We start from the raw sequence: 20,348 nt of genomic DNA, 5'->3' as shown, positions 1-20,348 counted from the left end.
GGATGCTCCGTGCCTGCCAGGTAATTGCTAGCTGGCTATGGATCCCTGAGGGGAGAGTGGTCCTCAACAGCAGTAGTAGCAGCAGCAACAGACAAAGACATCAACTTTTATTATACTCCAGTGTTTTACTTATCACCATTCAGTATGGAAACCTTGGGTAGATTTGGGGATAGGGGCTCATTGGCATCCAAGTTAAAAAGGGGACAGACCTGGCCAAGCTTTGTTTGAGCACAGATTACTTTTTAGATGTTTAACAGTTCTGGATTAATGCCTGGGGGGTTTGGGAATTCTTCCTCAACTAAAATGTTAATGATGCTAAGAACCCAACCCTCTTTAGTGCCAATAAAACAGATGAGCTAAGTTCATTGAAAAATCAATGAGTTGCCTAAAAGGAGCAAAGAGCTGATTCTGTTTAGGACTGAGGATTGCCAGGACACACCAGGTGGAAAGAGGGTCCCAGAGACCTCTAGGAGCCAGGAAAGGAGGCAGTTGTCTGTTTATGCGCAGAGCCAAGGTGTCATCTCCAAGGGATTTTGGGAATTTCCACCCAAACACACACACACAGCTAACCTGAGTTCTGGTCTTGGCTCTTCTTACTAGTTGTTTAACCTTCTTTCTCTTTGGATCTCAGCCAGGATCCTCACCTGGAAAATGATGGAAGTGCCCCCTGGGTTAGTGATTTGCAGAACTGGGGGTAGACAGTGCATAGAGGCAGCCGGTTGGAACCAAGTGTGGACTATTAGGCTGCACACATCAAGGTCTGCAGATGGTGACCACCATGATGAGAAGGAAAGAACAGCTTGGGGGATAGAATAGTCTTTTTTTCTTGTTTATTTAATTCAATTTTATTTAATTTTTTGAGACAGTCTCACTGTGTCATCCAGACTAGAGTGCAGTGGCATGATCTTGGTTCACTGCAACCTGCACCTCCCGGGTTCAAGCAATTCTCCTGCCTTAGCCTCCCAAGTAGCTAGGATTACAGGAGTGTACCACTATACCCAGCTAATTTTTGTATTTTTAGTAGAGACAAGATTTCACCATGTTGGCCAGGCTGGTCTTGATCTCCTGACCTCAGGTGATCTGCCTGTCTCGGCTTCCCAAAGTGCTGGGATTACTGGCATGAGCCATTGCACTCAGCCCGGAATAGTCTTATGAGAGAAGAATCCGTTGGCCTACACGTTCAGAGGAGGAAAGACCAAAGGGGTAATGAAGTTTATTTGTTTTGTTTAATGAAGCTTGAATTATTTTTCTGATCCCACAAGAGCCTTCCTTTATAGTCTTTCTTTTTTGAGTTATAACTTGTCATTCACAATCACCATCATAATATATAGAATTATATATTCAATGTATATCCTCCCAAGTAGTTTTCTGTTCAGAAACAAGTTGAAGAGAGCACTCTTCTGGGCATAAGGCATGAGGAAATCTGGACTCTAGGCCTAGTTGGTAAAATCCTGTAAACAAAAAGTTCCTGGCCAAAGGCCTCCCTTCAGGCCCTGCTCTTTGGATAGCCCTGTGCCTTCTTGGTAGCCAGGCAGCTGGAAACACTCAGTGACTCAGGGCAGATAGCATGGAAGCCAGCAAATGGGACACCCAACAAGTGACAAATTAAGTCACTGACAGTATGTGATTTCCATCCAAATACACACACACAGCTAACCTGAGTTCTGGTCTTGGCTCTTCTTACTAGTTGTTTAACCTTCTTTCTCTTTGGATCTCAGCCTCCTCACCTGGAAAATGATGGAAGTGCCCCCTGGGTTAGTGATTTGCAGAACTGGGGGTAGACGGTGCATAGAGGAGATGGGGATCCACCCACACATACATGTACATACAACGACACGATCAGCTCTGATTCTCTCTGGTAATTTTTAAAAGCATCTAAGTAATATCTTACTTGAACTAAGGGTTATTTGGTAAACAGAGTCTGAAAAATGCTGGACAGGTTACCTCTGTGGTCTCTTTTCATCTTTCATGAGCAGCTTCCTCCTCCTGTTCACACCTTCAGCCCTCTTCCTCACACCATCTCCCCCTGAGTATTTCCTTGGAGTTTACTGAAACCTGATTTTACCTATATCAAAATATGGGAGGTGTGAAGTAAAACTCTGAATTAAGTATCAGTCTTTGGAGCCAGGTTGTGCTGGCTTATACCTGTAATCCTAGCACTTTGGGAGGCTGAGGCAGGGGAATCACTTGAGCCCAGGAGTTTGAGACCAGCCTGGGCAACACAGGGAGACCTTGTCTCTACAAAAATTTTAAGAATCGGCTGGCTGTGGTGGCACATGCCTGTAGTCCCAGCTACTGGAGGCTGAGGAGGGAGGATCACTGGCATCCAGGAGGTCCAGGTTGTAATAAGCCATGATTGTGCCACTGCATTCCAGCCTGGGCAACAAAGTGAGACTCTGTCTCAGGAAAAAAAAAAAAAAAGTCAAGACTTTATCCAGTTTATTCTTGATTCTTTACTTATTTTGTTTAAATCTATTTTGAATTTCATTTACAGTCAAGCCAGTAAGACACATGTTAATTCACAGGATTATGTGTGACTATATACATATATATATATATATATATATATATATATATGTATATATATTTTATTTATTTATTTTTTTTGAGGTAGAGTCTTACTCTGTCGCCCAGGCTGGAGTACAGTGGTGCAATCTTGGCTTACTGTAACCTCTGCCTCCCAGGTTCAAGCGATTGTCCTGCCTCAGCCTCCCAAGCAGCAGGGATTACAGGCATGTGCCACCACACCCGGCTAATTTTTGTATTTTTAGTAGAGATGGGGTTTCACCGTGTTGGCCAGGCTGATCTCAAACTCCTGACCTCAGGTGATCCACCCACCTCAGCCTCACAAAGTGCTGGGATTATAGTTGTGAGCCACTGTACCCAGCCAACTTTAAGATTCCTTCCTTCTTTATCCCATATGAATCATGTATTGGCTGCAATTATAGCTGATCTCAAAATCTCAGTAGGCCACACCTAAATATATCATGGTAAAAAGATCTTCAGTGACATGTGGAACCTAACCCAATGCAGTAACCTTTCTAACAATGCCTAGAAACATCACCATGCGGTAAGGAGCAAAGGGGAAAACTGTCTCCAAAATCGATAGAGCGCTCAGGGAAGAAAGCAAAACCCTAGAGAGTTGTATTTTGTCCACATACTGAGTGACTTTTAGAGGAGAGTGCAAGCCCTGTGCTTAAATCTTAGCCCTTCTGCTAGATTTCAGGAAACTTTTTTAAGTCACTCATTTCTGTGAGCCAGCAATTGTATTCTATCCATCTTTTGGGTCCTAGAGTCTAGTACAGCACCTGACATAGCATAAGGACTTAATAAACATATATGAAATGAATAAAGTAATTATGTAGCCCAAGTTTACTTTTTACATGTTGGCAAAGCGAATTTTGCAATCAGAGGGCACCAAGAACACAGATTCTGCAGTTCTAAATCATTTGTTTTGTCCCCTTGCTTTCGTCCATGTCCCATCCTCCCACTCTACCCTACCAGCTTGAATACCTGAGCCTAACAACTTCTCAGGAGATATGACAACTTGTCTTCAGACTTTGTGGGTTCTCATGTCAGAGAAGATGTAGATTTGTACTGTCAGAAGGATAGAAGTGGGGCAAGGGATGGAGGGGACAGTGAGAAGACAGTAAGCTTCCCTTCACAAGATGAATTCAGACAGAAGCCCCATCAGCAGAAGTGCAGTGAAGGAGAGATTTAAGGATTAGGTAGGGATGAGGAGCCAGATTAGATTTTAACATCTTTAAGATTTTTTTTGCAGACCCCAGGAGTCTATGATTCCACTTCAGCATTAGGCAGGCCTCTTCTCAGCCAAGCAAATAAAAGGGGAGAAGTAACAGAATCTTTTTCAGACTGTCCAGATTCTGTAGTTGGTTTTATCATTCACTTATTTTGACTCTCAAATACTCTGTCAGTATGAAACACATCAGAAATAGAAGAGTACAGGGCCAGGTGCAGTGTCTCACGCCTGTAATCCTAGCACTTTGGGAGACTAAGGCGGATGCATCACTGGAGGTCAGGAGTTCGAGACCAGCCTGAGCAACATGGTAAAACACCATCTCTACGAAAAATACACACACAAAATAGCTGGAAGTGGTGGGCACACACCTGTAGTCCCAGGTACTCAGGAGGCAGAGGTGGGAGGATCACTTGAGTCCAGGGAGGTCAAGGCTGCAGTGAGCTGTGATTGCATCATTGCACTTTATCCTGAGCAATAGAGTGAGACCCTGTCTCAAAAAAAAAAAAGTGTTTCCTTTTCAGGCTCAGACTTATATACTTCTCTGTTTTCTCTCAATTGAGCCAGTTGTGTGATATGGCTATCAAAAATGTGAATGCATGGCTGGGTGTAGTGGCTCATCCCTTTAATCCCAGCACTTTGAGAGGCCAAGACAGGTAGATTGCTTGAGGCTAGGAGTTCAAGACCAGCCTGGCCAACATAGCAAAACTCCACAGCATTGTGGAGACATGACCACTCTCTTGAAATATATAAAGAGCTGTTGTTAAACTTACTTGTCATAGCTCCAGATCATGGGCACATTTTATGGGAAGACATACTTGGATTCAAAATAAGAAAGAACTTTGTTGTTGTTGTTGTTGTTGTTTTGAGATGGAGTCTCACTGTGTCACCCAGGCTGGAGTGCAGTGGCATGATCTCAGCTCACTGCAACCTCCACCTCCCTGGTTCAAGCAATTCTCATGCCTCAGCCCCCCAAGTAGCTGGGACTACAGGCACATGCCACCATGCCCAGCTAATTTTTGTATTATTTTTTTCTTTTTTTGAGATGGAGTTTCGCTCTTGTTACCCAGGCTGGAGTGCAATGGCGCGATCTCGGCTCACCGCAACCTCCGCCTCCTGGGTTCAGGCAATTCTCCTACCTCAGCCTCCTGAGTAGCTGGGATTACAGGCACGCGCCACCATGCCCAGCTAATTTTTTGTGTTTTTAGTAGAGACGGGGTTTCACCATGTTGACCAGGATGGTCTCGATCTCTTGACCTCGTGATCCACCCGCCTCGGCCTCCCAAAGTGCTGGGATTACAGGCCTTGAGCCACCGCGCCTGGCCTAATTTTTGTATTTTTAGTAGAGACAGGGGTTTCACCGTATTGGCCAGGCTGATCCTGAACTCCTGACCTCAGGCGATCCACCCGCCTTGGCCTCCCAAAGTGCAGGGATTACAGGTATGAGTCACCTGGCCCAGCCAAGAAAGAACTTTCTAACAACGTAATTTGCCCAAAGGAGAATCACTGGAATCTCATCATTGGAAGTTTTCCAGCAGACAGAATGCCTATCTGTTTGGAATATTATAAAGTGAATTTCTACATTAGGCAAATAATTGTGCTAGGTGACTTCCAACATCATGTGGAGGATTTAAGATAAGAGAGGTGCAAACTAAACAAAAGCTCTGGAAAAACCCTCTCAGACATTTTGAAACATTAAAATGTTGCTGTAGCAGTTTTTATTTCACCATAAATAGTAGAGTAGTCTAAAGGGCCTTTCTCAGAAAAAGCAACACCTTCTTCCCCCAGCTGCCCTTCTCCCCTGTCTCAGCACACAACTAATATTCTTAAATTGGATTCTGAAATAAGGCCACCCGTTTTTGGGACAAAGACAGGAGAAAGGTTTGATATGGCAAATGTCTAAAATCTTCTTCAAAAGGAAAGTACTTAATGGACTCTGTGGCCAGACCTTGTACCATCAGGAAAGAGGTTTTATAATTTACATCAATCATTTTAAATTAGAATTCTAAGCCCCTGTTTTCCTTGCAAAATTCAAAAGTCTAAAAATTAAAATGTGCAATTACCAGGAGGAGGATTTACTATGGCTCTTATACACCTATGTGGGGTGGGACATGAGCTATGTCAATTTTAAATACACGAAAGATAAAATAGCATGAACTGGGAGCCAAGTCTTTTTTTTTTTTTCCTGTTCACTGACTGACAGACCCAGCAAATGAATAATGGTTTCGCTGTACCTTGATGCTCCAGCTGTTGTATTTTGTGTGAAAATGCATTGTCCTTGATACTCAGGAAGCAGTGAGAGCCAAGTAAACTAATTTATGGCTGTGATGATTTTCTGTCTGGTCCCATCAGAGCTGTGCCCTCCTCTAGGCATCATAAAGCCTTTCTATCCCACCTAGCTGCTTGCTAGATTCAGTGATAATCTACTTTTTGCTTTTCAAAACTGATCACTCCTGAATACAGCACTCCAGCTAGAGTCTGAGATGTGGCCAGAGAGAAGGTGTCAGTGAATAGATCTTGGAATGTGAGAATCATTGGTTTCTTCTTATAATCTATTCAGTAGCTGCCTGCTGAATCCTCTTGGGACTTTTTTTTAGGTCCTGTGAAGATATACTTATAGACCCACAGACATGATAATATCTTGAGCGAGGACAAAGGCTGACGAGCAGACGCTGATGAACATGAGTGAATTATATGTGTTCACCTTAAATTACTGGAAGTGGTATATATAACCCCTTTTTTTTTTTTTTTTTTTTTTTTTTTTGTCTCTTAATGCATTTAGTATCTTCACACATCAGTTTGCCAAAAGTCCCATTTGTAGTTAGGCAGAGTAAATTTTGTTCTCCTCCTTTAAAAAAAAAAAAAAGTCATTTGTTTGAGAACTCTTTAAGTTAGTAGTATTAGGCAATGTATAGAAAGCTTACCATGTAGAAGTGGTTTTGTTTTTCTCATTGAAGGCTTTTTGAGATCTGGACACTTTGCTTTTGTAAGTTATAATGGATTGGAGGTGGTATGTTCTTAAGTTTTCTTACCCAGCACAGTGCCAGATCAGATTAGATGGATTGCTGGTACCATTTCTCCCTTGGGTAGGAAAAATAAACGTCGTTCCTGAATGGGAAGCTCTGTCTTCAAGGAATCTTTGGGCTTCTCTAGCTCATTCCTTCACTTTGTAGACAACAGCCCAAGCCCCACTGAAGGGAGAGGGCTTCTGGGGACCATGGGGATCTGACTAGAATCTAGCGGTCTTTCTTACACCAAAGTTCATGTGTTTTCCTCACAGTGGACAGCCTCCTGACCCAGCTGTCAGGGTCAGGCCGGGCACTATCTATGACTTTGGGTACTGTTCCCCTCTGAGCATCAGTTTCCCTAAAGCAAAGTGAGTAGATTGAACTACTTCATCTCTGGGATTCCTTCCTTTCATAAATACTTTAGAGCATAATTGATTTAGAATATAAATGTTTCAGTTTCCCATAACCCCTGTTTATATTTAGCCAGGGTTATAGTTTAATGCATCTGATTTGAAAAGAGAGTCTTTGCAAAATAGTCACAGCTCCTCAAATTTGAAGGTTTTTAAAAAAAGAATAAAGAGCTCAACATAAAAGCTAGAATGTGATGCCAGTAGCACAACGAATGAAAATGCTATTCTTTAAAAATTCCAACCATGTGATTTGATTTTATATTTCTTCTTTCTGTTTAAGAGAAAATAAGAGAAGCTTGAGAAGCAGTAAATATGTAAAGAGAAAATTTGTCAACTGATATTGGAAGATCTGACCTAGGTCACACATAAATCTTCCAGACAAGAGCTGCAGGGCAAGCCATAATTTCAGAGAGTAAAAGAGAAAATGAAAGCTGTAGCTGGTGTCTTCTCTAAGTTACAGAGGTGGATTCATTTTAGTTTTCTGATTGTGCCTCTGAATATAATGTAAAAGGGGCTGGTAGCAAGATCTGTTTTACTCTATTGTATGTAAAAAGTTCCTCTACAGAGAGCGAAGCATAAAGTGAGACTTCCAAAATTGCTTTTTATCACCAGAGCCATTGATTAAATAGTTGAGGCCCACAAGCAAACTTTTACATTGGCAATTTCCTTTCCAGCATCATTATTCACAGTCATAAGTCATGTTATAAGAGTTTTCTAATTGCTAACTGGATGGTCCTTGTAAGGAAGTATATGTGATCAATGTTAGTATAATAATACCAATACCTAACTGATACTTGTGGCTGCCTTTTATGAAGTCATTCTTCCCCATTTAAACACATAAGAGTCTGTCTTACATCAGAATGAGACATAACTATCCCAATATTGTGGTTTTAAATCTTGGATCTAACAGCTAATGCAAGAAAAATCTATGCCCAGAAAAGAGAAGAGGTTCATCTAATTCATCTATCAAAATGCTGCTACTTCCAGAGACTGATTAACCAAGTGTGTGACTGGAACAATTATTGTTCTCTCTCTCATTGTCCCAGAGTACTAGTTAGACATAGAAAACACTCAACACACCCAAAATGTATAAGCAGGAGTGTGGGCTTGGACAAGTTAGTTACAAACAGCATTTCATATGTTGTGAGGTGCAGGCAGTACATCAGCCCTAACAATATTCTTGTGTTCCTCTGAACTCTGCTCTCACAGCTAAGCATTTGGAAGGCAGACCCAGAATAAAGATAGGCATTCACAAAGCCAGCATTTTATATTGAGGACCCTTGGTTCCACTTTTAATGTGCTATAAAACTAGGGGCTTCACTTTTTCGTGAACTGTGTGCAAAAGCAGAGGCAATGACTGGAGGTTGACTGAATCTGTTTTATGGTTGCTGCGCCTAAACAGTAATGTGATCTTGAAAAACGTAAACAACAAAGAGTTTAACAGTGAAAAATATGCCTCATATAAATACAGCCATGTACATGGCAGTTCAGAATTTTAAAAATATGACTGTGGCATTAGATTTTCTGGTGGAATTAACAGAGGAACAGAATACAGCCTTTATGGCAATATATCTGAGACAGAAAAAGGAGATAATAGATCTAACTCTATGGTCTGTGTGGCATTCATATAAAGAAAAGCACAGTAGCTTTATTTAATTGAGAAAATGAATCAATTACAATGATGTTGCATCATCAAATTCTTGTGAAATAGAAGATATAAGTCACTGCATTGTGTAACTGTTAAAAGGTAATTGAGTATCTTAAGCATTTTGAATCAATTTCAGGTACTGACGCTGCTACCTTAATACAAAATTTATGAAGATGATTTCATACAATATGTTGCTATCAAAACTGTATAATAAAACCCAATAACAACGTCTCTCTTTAAAAACCTGGGCAAAACAGTATAGCTATAAAATTATTAAAAAAAAGACTTTGATATTGCTGTTTTTCTTTTAGTAAAAAGCAAGCATAAACGGTACAATTTTAAGTTGTCTTAGACCAAGCTTTTAACCTGGAGAACAGGGCAAACTAGAGACCGTGTTTAAGACCTCAGTCAGGACGTTTTCTCGCCTCAGTTAATCTGATTCCGCTCTCCCCTCAGTTAACTCATATGTTACTGGGAACTAACTATAATTCTCTAATTAGTTAACTAACTAATTCTCCCCTCAGTTAACTCATATATTACTGGGAACAGTGTTTCGTAATCCAAGTCTGAATTCATTTCAAAACCTCTCACTTAGAATGTTTGCCGCATGTTCTCAGAGAATGTTGTCATCCCCCGACTCTTGGAAATTTGTGAAGCACATTCTCTTTGATGTCAGAAATGGATTTCTAATTCTCTGATCATTACCAATAACTCTGCTGTTGTAGTAGATATATCTAACTAGGAATGTGGGGGTGGGGAAAGTATCACGTGTGCTTGAGAAAAAAAACACCATAGATATCTCTTGTCAGAGGAGAGGTTATCCAGGCTTTTCAGTATTTTTTTAAAGGTGGTGTGGCTTGTTAATGAAATTCTTAACCACTTCAGGGTGGTGGTTACAGCTCCGCCTCCCCTCGTAGTGTAAATCTTTTTTTTTTTTTTTTTTTTTTTTTTTGAGACGGAGTTTCGCTCTTCTTACCCAGGCTGGAGTGCAATGGCGCGATCTCGGCTCAGCACAACCTCCGCCTCCTGGGTTCAAGCAATTCTCCTGCCTCAGCCTCCCTAGTAGCTGGGACTACAGGCGTGCGCCACCATGCCCAGCTAATTTTTTTTTTTTTTGTATTTTTAGTAGAGACGGGGTTTCACCATGTTGACCAGGATGGTCTCAATTTCTTGACCTCGTGATCCACCCGCCTCGGCCTCCCAAAGTGCTGGGATTACAGGCGTGAGCTACCGCGTCCAGCCTCGTAGTGTAAATCTTTACCTGCAGAATCTTGTCTAGAAGTACTCCTGGACTGGAGGAACTAGAAGAAGCAGTAATTCAGGACAACGTTAAGCAGGAACTATCAACAGAGACTAAGCCAGTCAACCTGGGACAGAGGTTTCTGAAAGTAGTGACTGGGGAGGAAGTGATGAAAAACCAAGAGGAGCAATGAGTAGGCACCATGTTCATTTGACAAATACATGAGAAAACACCTTTTAAAACATTCAAGCACTAGGAGGAACGGTGTGCTGATCAGCCACATGGATGCAGAAGAAATGCATAAACGTAGCAGCACCCCTTGAGAAACTCACAGTCTAGGTGACAGGAACCAACATGTCAAAATTGATAATTTATCAACAATACCATACCAAGTATAAATGTATGCAAATCCAGCTGTTTTCAAATAACTCTGTGATCATAGGCAGGTGTAATACAGATGCTGGAAGGAAAGCTGCTCAGGAGGAGCCCCAGTACCACCACACCCTGGACCTGAGGCCTCAGGCCTGGACCCTGTCCTCTGAGAGACCCAGTGTTCCCATCAGAGTAAAGATGATCATCTCTGCCAACCTCAGGATGGTTGTGCAGATAAAATGAGTGTGTATATGGGGAAGAATTTTCTAAAGCACCATTGAAAACATGTAAGGGACTATGACTAGTTTCCCTTTATTTTACCAGCTGATTGGAGCTCATTTATCTCAGAAAACAGTGTACTCATCAGTAATAGTATTTGGTTCCTGAAACGTTCTCTGTTAGAAAATTCAGTACCTGGGCTTTCATTTTCATTGAGTTTAGAATAACTGTCGGCTTTATTTTTCCTGGATGGGGAAGCATTGAAGTGTTTAGTACTTTAATGACTAAGAGGATGTTTTATTAATTTTTGTGTCACGTTTTAGTAGCTCTCTAAGAAATGTAGTTTATCAGTGTTAAATGTGTGAGCAGGCTGCCTTCAGAATGTTGATCAGAAACGCACTCTTACTGGACTCTGCTTTTATTCCCTAAAAAACAGTGTAAAACTTGCATGAATTTGATTTTCCCAGAGAGCGTTGCTGCCCTGGAAACAGGCTGAAGGAACTTTGGAAAAGGTGGAGTCGTTACCCCACTCCTAAGTTAGGGGCAAATACTTCAACAACATAATTAAAGTTTTCTTCACAAAATAGGGGATTGTGAACAGACACTGGCAAGAATCCAAAATTCTAATTTCTGACTATGATTTAATTTCAATTTTAAATAAATCGGTTTTTAATTTAAAAAGAGTGAGCTTCATAACATTAGCAATGATTGCAACATTAAGCCCAGTGTTCACAATCTAGCAATATAAAACATTATTTATATCTGAATCGTAAACAGCCTTTTGAAATGGATTATGGTTTTTCTCCCTATTCTAATACAACCTGGAGGGTACTAAAAAGTGTTGTGTGAAATTAACATTCTGCTGACTTTCGCCTATAAATGAGAAGCGAGCTATTAACATTTGTGTATTTTCATTATGTAAATTGTGTTAACACATGCCCACAAATTGCCACCAGCAATGCAATAATTTTCTCTCAGTGATCATAATGTGTCCAAGTGAGTCATTTTGATTATGACATGCTAATTACATATTGCCTTTTTTCAGATTCAGAAAAACCAGGGATCTTTAATGGTAAGCTTTATGAGTTCAGAAAAAAATTCACTTTTCTTTTTCCTGATGGCTGCTTCCTTTGCATGCTTGAATGCCTTGTTTTAAACTTAGCAAATTGCATTTTGAAGAAAATGCAAACCTTTAACTGCCTGTATTAGATTAGGTACCATTAGAAATAATAGAACATCCTGAGCATCAATGTTTTTATAAGAGTTTGCTGTTGTTGATTAATCTTGCTGTATTTTATTGCATTAATGATTTTTTCTTTCCACTCCACTGTAAAGATATTGCATAGAGGCTAATACTTTTTCCTCTCTTCTTTTCCATTGCAGCCTCTCCAGCTTCTGCAGTGCATTGTTGATGAGGTGAGGCATCGTCTTATGTGCTTTCACTCCTAAAGTCATTCCTAATGGTGTGGAAAGCTTATATTTTGTTTCCTAATGAAGCACAATGCCCAACATCCTTAGAGCAAGTTGTGTTGTATGGATCTGAGCTGTGTTACGTGAACTGGCCTTGTCCTGAATCCCGCTCTTCTGATTCTGGCCAAGAAACCCTGCAAAAACAGACTGTCCTGCAGGCTGGTCCTCAGGGGTATCAGACACCCTAAAGGCAGAACGCAGTAATATTAATTGACCCTCTCCGTAGCCAGATGGGGATGGAGCTGGAAATTAAAATGGTATCATTTTTTTCTTCAACAGATATTTAAAGTCATTCAGAAGGCAAGGGTCAGAGTTGAACATCAAGCATAAGCTGGATGAAATTTGCCTGCCTTGAGTTATTTACCCAAAGCATATAAGAGTGAAAAAAGGGTTCAAAAACTCTTGGTCAACGGTTCAGCTTTAATTCCCTAATTAGGCATTTTTCTCAGAATATGCCCCTAACATCTTGTGTTTTCTAGTAGCTGAAAACCTGTATTCTCACATTTTAATTGAGCTTACCTCTGATCATCCTTATTCATTGAGTTCCACTGTTCCTTTGCCTTCATGGTGCCGATCTACCTGCCTTCCTCTCGTAACCAACTTTGTCTACTTCTTATTCTGACTTTAAATTCCTTTTTTCCATAGATCATCAGTCTTATAATACACAAGCCTCTCAAGAAACATTAATATTTTCTTTAAAAACTGAGCTTTTTGGGGCTTGGGTTTGCCTACTAGCAATGTTTATTTTTTAAACTTTAATTGTATAATATTTAAAACACTTGTAATTAGAGAGGGAAGGCAATAAATGATTCAGATAGGAAAGTTTGAAAGAAAAAAAATTATAATTCATAATTATTCCTCTCAATTAAACATCTGCATAACCAGTTATGAGATTTGGGAGAAAAAATAAAGATCCTCCTAGGAAAAAAACAAACACACACACATATCACAGTAATAGTAAGAGTGGGGATCCAACCTCCTTAATGGTTGCATCAGTCAATCCATATATCCCACGCAAGCCATAAACCATGTTGATGTAAAAATGAAGGCATCGTCCTGAAACAAATGGAGGCTCCATTATCTCTAATATCAGACAGACCCCCTGGATCTAATAGCTCATCAATATCCTCTGTCATCTTAGGTTCCAAAACATACTATCCCCATCAGAATCCTCCCAATTTAACTAGTTTTCCTGAGGTTCCCCTCCAGTTGTGCTTGGGGAAGTGCCTGGGGAAACTTGCCTACCCAGTTTCATGCACAGCCTCGTGTGTTTCCTGGGCTCTACCGTTGGTCTGTCAGGCTCCTAGGCATCAGAAGAACATCCAGGTAAAGACATTCCTCACCAATACTATGTGTGTTTCTGGACAGCTCTTCTGAAGATTTTCTGCATCAAATAGATGTTTTCATTCCTTATTTAAAGTAGCAGTGATTGCTATTCTATTTAAAATATCTTACTCGTTTAATTTGGGCAAAATCATGAGACTTGAAATTACCATAGGGAGATGTTGTATTTAAGGGATGAAGACTGATGAAGTACAATAATATGCAACTTAAATGGCATATGTTTCTTCATAGCATTTCTTCCTTAGTCAAGAGAAAAATGTAACTTCAACATCTATTCCTATTTACTCTAAAACCGTCTTCATTGTGGAAACTTGGGAAATGAACATTGCCAAATTGATCTTGGAACTGAGCTGATATTCTGCAATAAAAGTGTTAGGAAAGGATTGGCCAAATGACCTGCCTTAGACAAGATGAATTATAGCATCTCAGAGAGGAAGGATTGGTGGGGTCCTGTACTGACTGCACGTGTCCTGTCCTGTATGTCTGTCAGAGTTCTCATTGCCATGATGCAGTGTTCCTCATAGGGTGGTCCAAGGACTGACTGCATCAGAATTGCCTAAGGCTTTTGTTATAATGCAAATTCATGGGCTCAGATCACTGAATTAGGCTTTCTAGGGGTCCAGCCTAGAATCTACTAGCTTCCCAGGTAACTCTCTGCACATTGAAGTTTGAAAACCACTTCTCAAACTTCCCTAACTGCTTGCTAGGTCTAAGTCTTCCCCTTTATTTCCCACAGGGCAGTTAGCTAGCCATCTTCATTTGCATCTGATTTTAGGCCTTTTATTTGTGAATGAATATGCCCAGTCAAGATTTGAGTTGTTTTACTGCTTGGGAGTAGGATTTACCCATTGTGAAATGGGTATCTGATGCTAGTATGTACTATTACCTGTTAGAGAAAAGTCAGATCAAAAAGTACTTCTCCTGAGGGAGCCTAATTCAGACAAGATGGTATATTGGCATCATGTACAAAATAGCTATTGCAAAGCCCAGTGTAACATATTTTCTTATTGTGTGAATTCAGCTTGACCTCCTGTTGTGGCCTGGCAAAGGGTGAAGATGTAGTAAAACACCACTAAGGTGGGCAAGAGCCAGTCCTGGAATGGCCAGAGATGAATGTTAGAGCCAGTCTGGGAGTCAGGAGGTAGAATCATGGAACAAAGCCAGTGTTAGCAACCAGATGTCCGAACAGAAGACACCAAAAACTAAACAGGAGTAAGAATCATGACCATGAAACTCAGACCACAGACCAGGAACTGGGAAGGTAGCCAAGGTAGCAGGAGAATTGAGCTCCAATCAGAAATCTGGGCGATCCAATTAAATTTTGGTGGGTGGTGGTTCTCTGAATTTGCACTGGCTAGCTCAGGTGTAACTGATAGCTTAAAGACATCATCTGGTGCCTCAGAGTTGCTTCTCAACAGAGCTTCTTCCCTTAAGGTCCTTAGGTAATCAGGTCCTCCCCCAGTCCCTGAATACCTGCATTGTAAGGTGCTTTGGTTCTTTGTAAGTGATGTGTGTCTATGTGTACCTGATGCCTTAGCCATCTGATATCTTTGGGGAATAAGTTGGCCCCTGTTGTCCAAATAACTGAAACTTACTGCTTTAAGCTCTGACAGCTGTGAGAAAATTTGCATTTTTAGAAAGAAGTGTTTCTAAAGTCTATTTGTTTTTGGCAGCCTGTTGACGGGAGTGTGGTGAATATCATTTAACCTTTTCTCGGTGACTTAGGCCCTTATTCTGAACATGGTACTGAACTTAAACTTTGATGTGTTGATGCCCTCCAGGGCTGTAAGACTGTGTGAGGTTTACCTTGTTCTTTCACTGAATTTTACCAACCATTTTGCCAGAGTATTTGGCATTGACAGTGATATTGTTGGGCCTCTTGAAGTGTATGGAGCCCTTTGCCCCAAGGCTAACATGCCTTAGTAACTGTGCTGCTCTGCTTGGTGCTTTCCCTGTGCCCTCTTGTGATTGCCACTATTCTCTATGGTCACTCCTCATTCTTGTCGGTGACTACCTTTTGTCTCAACAATCTGACCGTCTGTCTTTGGTCTTTTTTTTTTTTTTTTTTTAGATGGAGTTTCGCTCTTGTTGCCCAGGCTGGAGTGCAGTGGCAAGATCTCTGCTCACTGCAACTTCGATCTGCCAGGTTCAAGCGATTCTCCTGTCTCAGCTTCCAAAGTAGCTGGGACTACAGGCACATGCCACCACATCTGGATAATTTTTTGTGTTATTAATAGAGATGGGGTTTCACTATGTTGGCCAGGCTGGTCTCGAACTCCTGACTTCAAGTGATTCTCCTGCCTTGGCCTCCCAAAGTGCTGGGATTACCTGCATGAGCCACTGCACCTGGCCTGTCTTTGGTCTTTGCACTCCTAATAGTGACCTTACCAAAACTAAAAAGTACCATTTGAAATCAGCTACCCAAGGTGGTATATATAGTCAAATACAGTGGTTCATGCTTGCAATCCCAGCGCTTAGGGAGACCATGGCAAAAGGATTCAAGACCAGCATGGGGCAACACAGTAAGACCTCGTCTCCAAAAAATAAAAAAATTAGCCAGATATGGTGGCATGCACCTGTAGTTCCAACTACTTGGGAAGCTGAGGTAAGAGAATCACTTGAGCCCAGAAGGTTGAGACTACCTTGAGCCATGATGGTATCACTGCACTCCAGCCTGAGTGACTGTGAGATCCTACCTCAAAAAAAATAAATAAATAAATAAATAAATCACAAATTATAGTCACAAAGAATAAAGTACTTAGGAATAAATCTAACTAAAGAAGTGGAAAGTTTTGTACACCAAAAACTGCAAAGCATCATTGAAATAAATGGAAAGACCAGGCACGGTGTAAGCCCAGCACTTTGGGAGGCCGAGGCAGATGGATCATGTGAGATCAGGAGTTCAAGACCAGCCTGGCCAAAATGGCGAAACCCTGTCTCTACTAAAAATACGAAAATTAGCCAGGCAGGGTGGTGGACACCTGTAATCCCTGCTACTCGGGAGGCTGAGGCAGGAAAATCACTTGAACCCAGGAGGCAGAGGTTACAGTGAGCAGAGATCACTCCACTACATTCCAGCCTGGGTGACAGAACAAGACTCCCTCTCAAAAACAAAAGAATTGGAAAGACATTTTATGTTCACGAAGTGAGACTTAATATCATTACGATGGAAGTACTCTCAAAATTGATCTCCAGACTCAGTGTAATTCATATTAAAACCCCAGTAGGCTTTTTTGCAGAAATGGATAAACTAATACTAAAATTCGTATGGAAATGCAAGGGACTCAGAATAGCCAAAACAATCATTGAAGGAAAAATAAAACGGTGTTGCAGGATTTATACTTTCTGATTTCAAAACTTATTATAAAATTACACTGATCAAGATAGTATGGTAGTGGTATAGGATAGACATGCGGAATAGAATTCAGAGTCCAGAAATAAACCCATATATGCATGGTCAATTGTTTTCTAATAAGGATGCCAAGACCATTCTGTGGCAAAAGAATCGTCTTTTCAACATATGGTGCTGGGACCACTGGATATCCATATGCAAGAATGAATTTGGACCTTTACCTTGCATCATACACAAAAATTAACTCACGAGTAAATCAAAGACTTAAATGTAAGGGTAAAAACTGTGAAACTCTCAAAAGGAAACATAGATGTAAATCTCCATGACCTCAGTTTAGCAATGGTTTCTTAGCTATGACATCAAGAGCATAAGCAAACAGAAACAAAGGTGGGCTTTATCAACATGTAAAACTTGTGTATGTCAAAGGACACTATCAAGACAGTGAAAAGACAGTCCACAGAATGGAGAAAATATTTGCAAATCATATATGTGTTAAAGGCCTGCTGTTCAGAATATATAAGGAACTCTTACAACTCACTGGTAAAAAGACAAATAGCCGAATTCTAAAATGGGGAGAGGATTTAAATACATGTTTCTCTGAAGAAGATATACAAATGTCGATAAACACATGAAAATATGCTCAACAATTAATTAAGGAAATGTAAATCAGAACCACAATGAGAGACTACTTCATGTCCACTAGAATGGCTGTAATTAAAAAAAAAAAAAAGAAAAAAAAGAAAAAAACAGAAAATAAGTGGTGACAAGAATGTAGGGAAATTGGAACCCACGTAAGTTGCTGGTGGGAATGTAAAATGGTTCCACAGTTGCTGTGGAATACAGTTTGACCATTCATCAAAAAGCTAAACATAGAACAATTTATGATCCAGCATTTCCACTCCTAGAGTATGGAAAACATATGTCCACGTAGAAACATACATGAACGTTCATAGCAGCATTATTCATAATAACCCAAACGTAGACAGAATCCAAAAGTTCACAATGGACTACTATTCAACCATAAATAGGAATGAAGTACTGATAAATACTGCAATATGGATGTACCTTGAAAACATGCTAAATGAAAGAAACTAGACACAAAAAGCCACATAGTCTATGAAATGTCCACGATAGGGAAGTCCATAGAGACAGGAAGTTGATGAGTTAGTGATTGCCAGGGACCTGGGGCAGAAGGGAATTGAGAATGACTGTCACAGGTGCAAGGTTTTTTTCTGTTTTTTTAGGGTAGTAGAAATATTTTGCAACTGGGTTGTTACTTTAAAAGAGTAAATTGTATTTTTTGTGAATTGCATTTAAAATTTAAATGTCAAAGAGAGAAATAGAAAGCAGAGAGTTTCTCTGATGGCCTCTGTGTTTAGCTTCTCAGCTGGATAGGATGGGCTTCAGCAGAAGAAAAGAGAAGACACACTTAAACCACATTCCTTTTTTTTTTTTTTTTTTTTTTTCTGAGACAGAGTTTCGCTCTTGTTACCCAGGCTGGAGTGCAATGGTGCAGTCTTGGCTCACCGCAACCTCTGCCTCCTTCCTCCTGGGTTCAGGCAATTCTCCTGCCTCAGCCTCCTGAGTAGCTGGGATTACAGGCATGCGCGACCATGCCCAGCTAATTTTTTTTATTTTATTTTTTTTATTTTTATTTTTTTTTAGTAGAGACAGTTTCACCGTGTTGACCAGGATGGTCTCGATTTCTTGACCTCGTGATCCACCTGCCTCGGCCTCCCAAAGTGCTGGGATTTACAGGCATGAGCCACCGCGCCCGGCCACCACATTCCATTTTGTAGAAGACTACCACAGCTGGAAAAATTTTTGTTTTTATTTACTTCAAGGAACATTTACTGAGCTCCTGCTTGGGCGGTGATCTCTACCAAGTCCTGGGATAAAATTCCTGTGCTAGATGACTTCATAATCTAGTGGAAGACAAACTCATGACCTAGATTTGATTCATTATGTTAAAAACCATAATAAAGCTATATAAACAGTGATGTGCAAGGTTGGAAGGTGTGGGAAGGTAACAAAGCATGAGAGAAGAGATGATATTCGAGCTGGGCTTTAGAAATACCTTGATGTTCACAAAATGAAAATGGGGAGAAGATTGTCCCAGCAGAGGGAGGAACACAACCATAGGTGTCTAAGTGTGAGGTGGCTTTCAAGACTAATGGTTGGCCCAAAGTGAAGCTAGAAAAAAATACAGGAAGCATCTCAAATACTGTACCAAGAAACTTAGGTGTTACTCTGTAGCCAAGAGAGATGCTTGGAAGGTTTGACATGTTGAGATCTGTGGGTTTTTTTCTAAGACAGTTCTGTTGAGGTGAGTAGTAGGAGAAATGAGACTGAGGGAGAAGTTTAGAAGCTATTCATTCATTCATTCATTCAGAGTCTTGCACTGTCACCCAGGCTGGAGTGCGCAGTGGCATGATCTTGGCTTACTGCCACCTCTGCCTCCCAGGTTCATGCAATCCTCCCACCACAGACTCCTGAGTAACTAGGATTACAGGTGTGCACACCACCTTCAGCTAATTTTTTTGTGTGTGTGGTTTTAGTAGAAACGGTTTCACCATGTTGGCCAGCCTGGTCTTGAACGCCTGACCTCATGTGATCTGCCCACCTCAGCCTCCCAAAGGGCTGGGAGTACATGTGTGAACCAACCGCGCCTGACAGTTAGAAGCTTTTTAATAACATGGTTATAAAACAGGCTATTCCCTCATTTTTATTGTTCTCCTCCTTTTCCCAGTCCTCCATTCTCTCATCCCTTTTTGTTCAGTGTCATCCTCTTCTAGAACAGAATGTTAGCTGCCTCTTAGACTGCCCGACTGACGTGGGTAGAAGTCTCTAGCCGTGTGATTAACCTCCATCCTCCTCGAAGAGCATCCAGGCTGGGCGGGCATCAAACAGTGCCTCCTTCCACCACTGGTCATCTTCACTAGCATTTCTAGAAAGCATCAGGGGAGCCACATCCAAGTGAAGAGTCCGTGTGAGGCCTCTTGTGAGTCCAGGTGTTCGGTGGGGTAGATGGTTGTCCCTATTCATAATGATTCTTTTTTTTTTTTTTTTGAGACGGGGTTTCACTCTTGTTACCCAGGCTGGAGTGCAATGGCGCGATCTCGGCTCACCGCAACCTCCGCCTCTTGGGTTCAGGCAATTCTCCTGCCTCAGCCTCCTGAGTATCTGGGATTATAGGCACGCGCCACCATGCCCAGCTAATTTTTTGTATTTTTAGTAGAGACGGGGTTTCACCTTGTTGACCAGGATGGTCTCGATCTCTTGACCTCGTGATCCACCCACCTCGGCTTCCCAAAGTGCTGGGATTACAGGCTTGAGCCACCGCGCCCAGCCCATAATGATTCTTTGTAGTACCCCCATAATGGCGTGCATATGCCAGTCAGGCAGATAAGTAAATAGCAGAGGCTCTCTTATGTCTTCATTAAGTTTTATGGTTAAATAGAGTCATAAGAACTTGCAGAAGACATAGACTTTTATAAGTGGGATTTTGTAATGATGAGCTGTTAAATT

At 41.0% G+C, this 20,348-nt stretch overlaps 1 protein-coding gene across 4 annotated transcripts in view; it reads left to right on the top strand.

The window, feature by feature from the left end:
* Positions 1–20,348, top strand: part of MAP2K5 (mitogen-activated protein kinase kinase 5) — a 273,895-nt gene that overhangs the window by 198,412 nt on the left and 55,135 nt on the right. For all 4 annotated transcript variants that reach the window (XM_003929695.4, XM_003929694.4, XM_074392748.1 and 1 more), the window contains 2 exons: positions 11,700–11,726; positions 12,038–12,070. In XM_003929695.4, the coding sequence (XP_003929744.1) occupies positions 11,700–11,726; positions 12,038–12,070 (60 nt within the window). The remainder of the gene's footprint in view (positions 1–11,699; positions 11,727–12,037; positions 12,071–20,348) is intronic.

This window comes from Saimiri boliviensis, chromosome 2, assembly GCF_048565385.1.
Source record: "Saimiri boliviensis isolate mSaiBol1 chromosome 2, mSaiBol1.pri, whole genome shotgun sequence".
Lineage (NCBI taxonomy): Eukaryota > Metazoa > Chordata > Mammalia > Primates > Cebidae > Saimiri > Saimiri boliviensis.
Note: the sequence above shows the minus strand (reverse complement) of the source record. Positions and strands in the feature narration are given on the sequence as shown.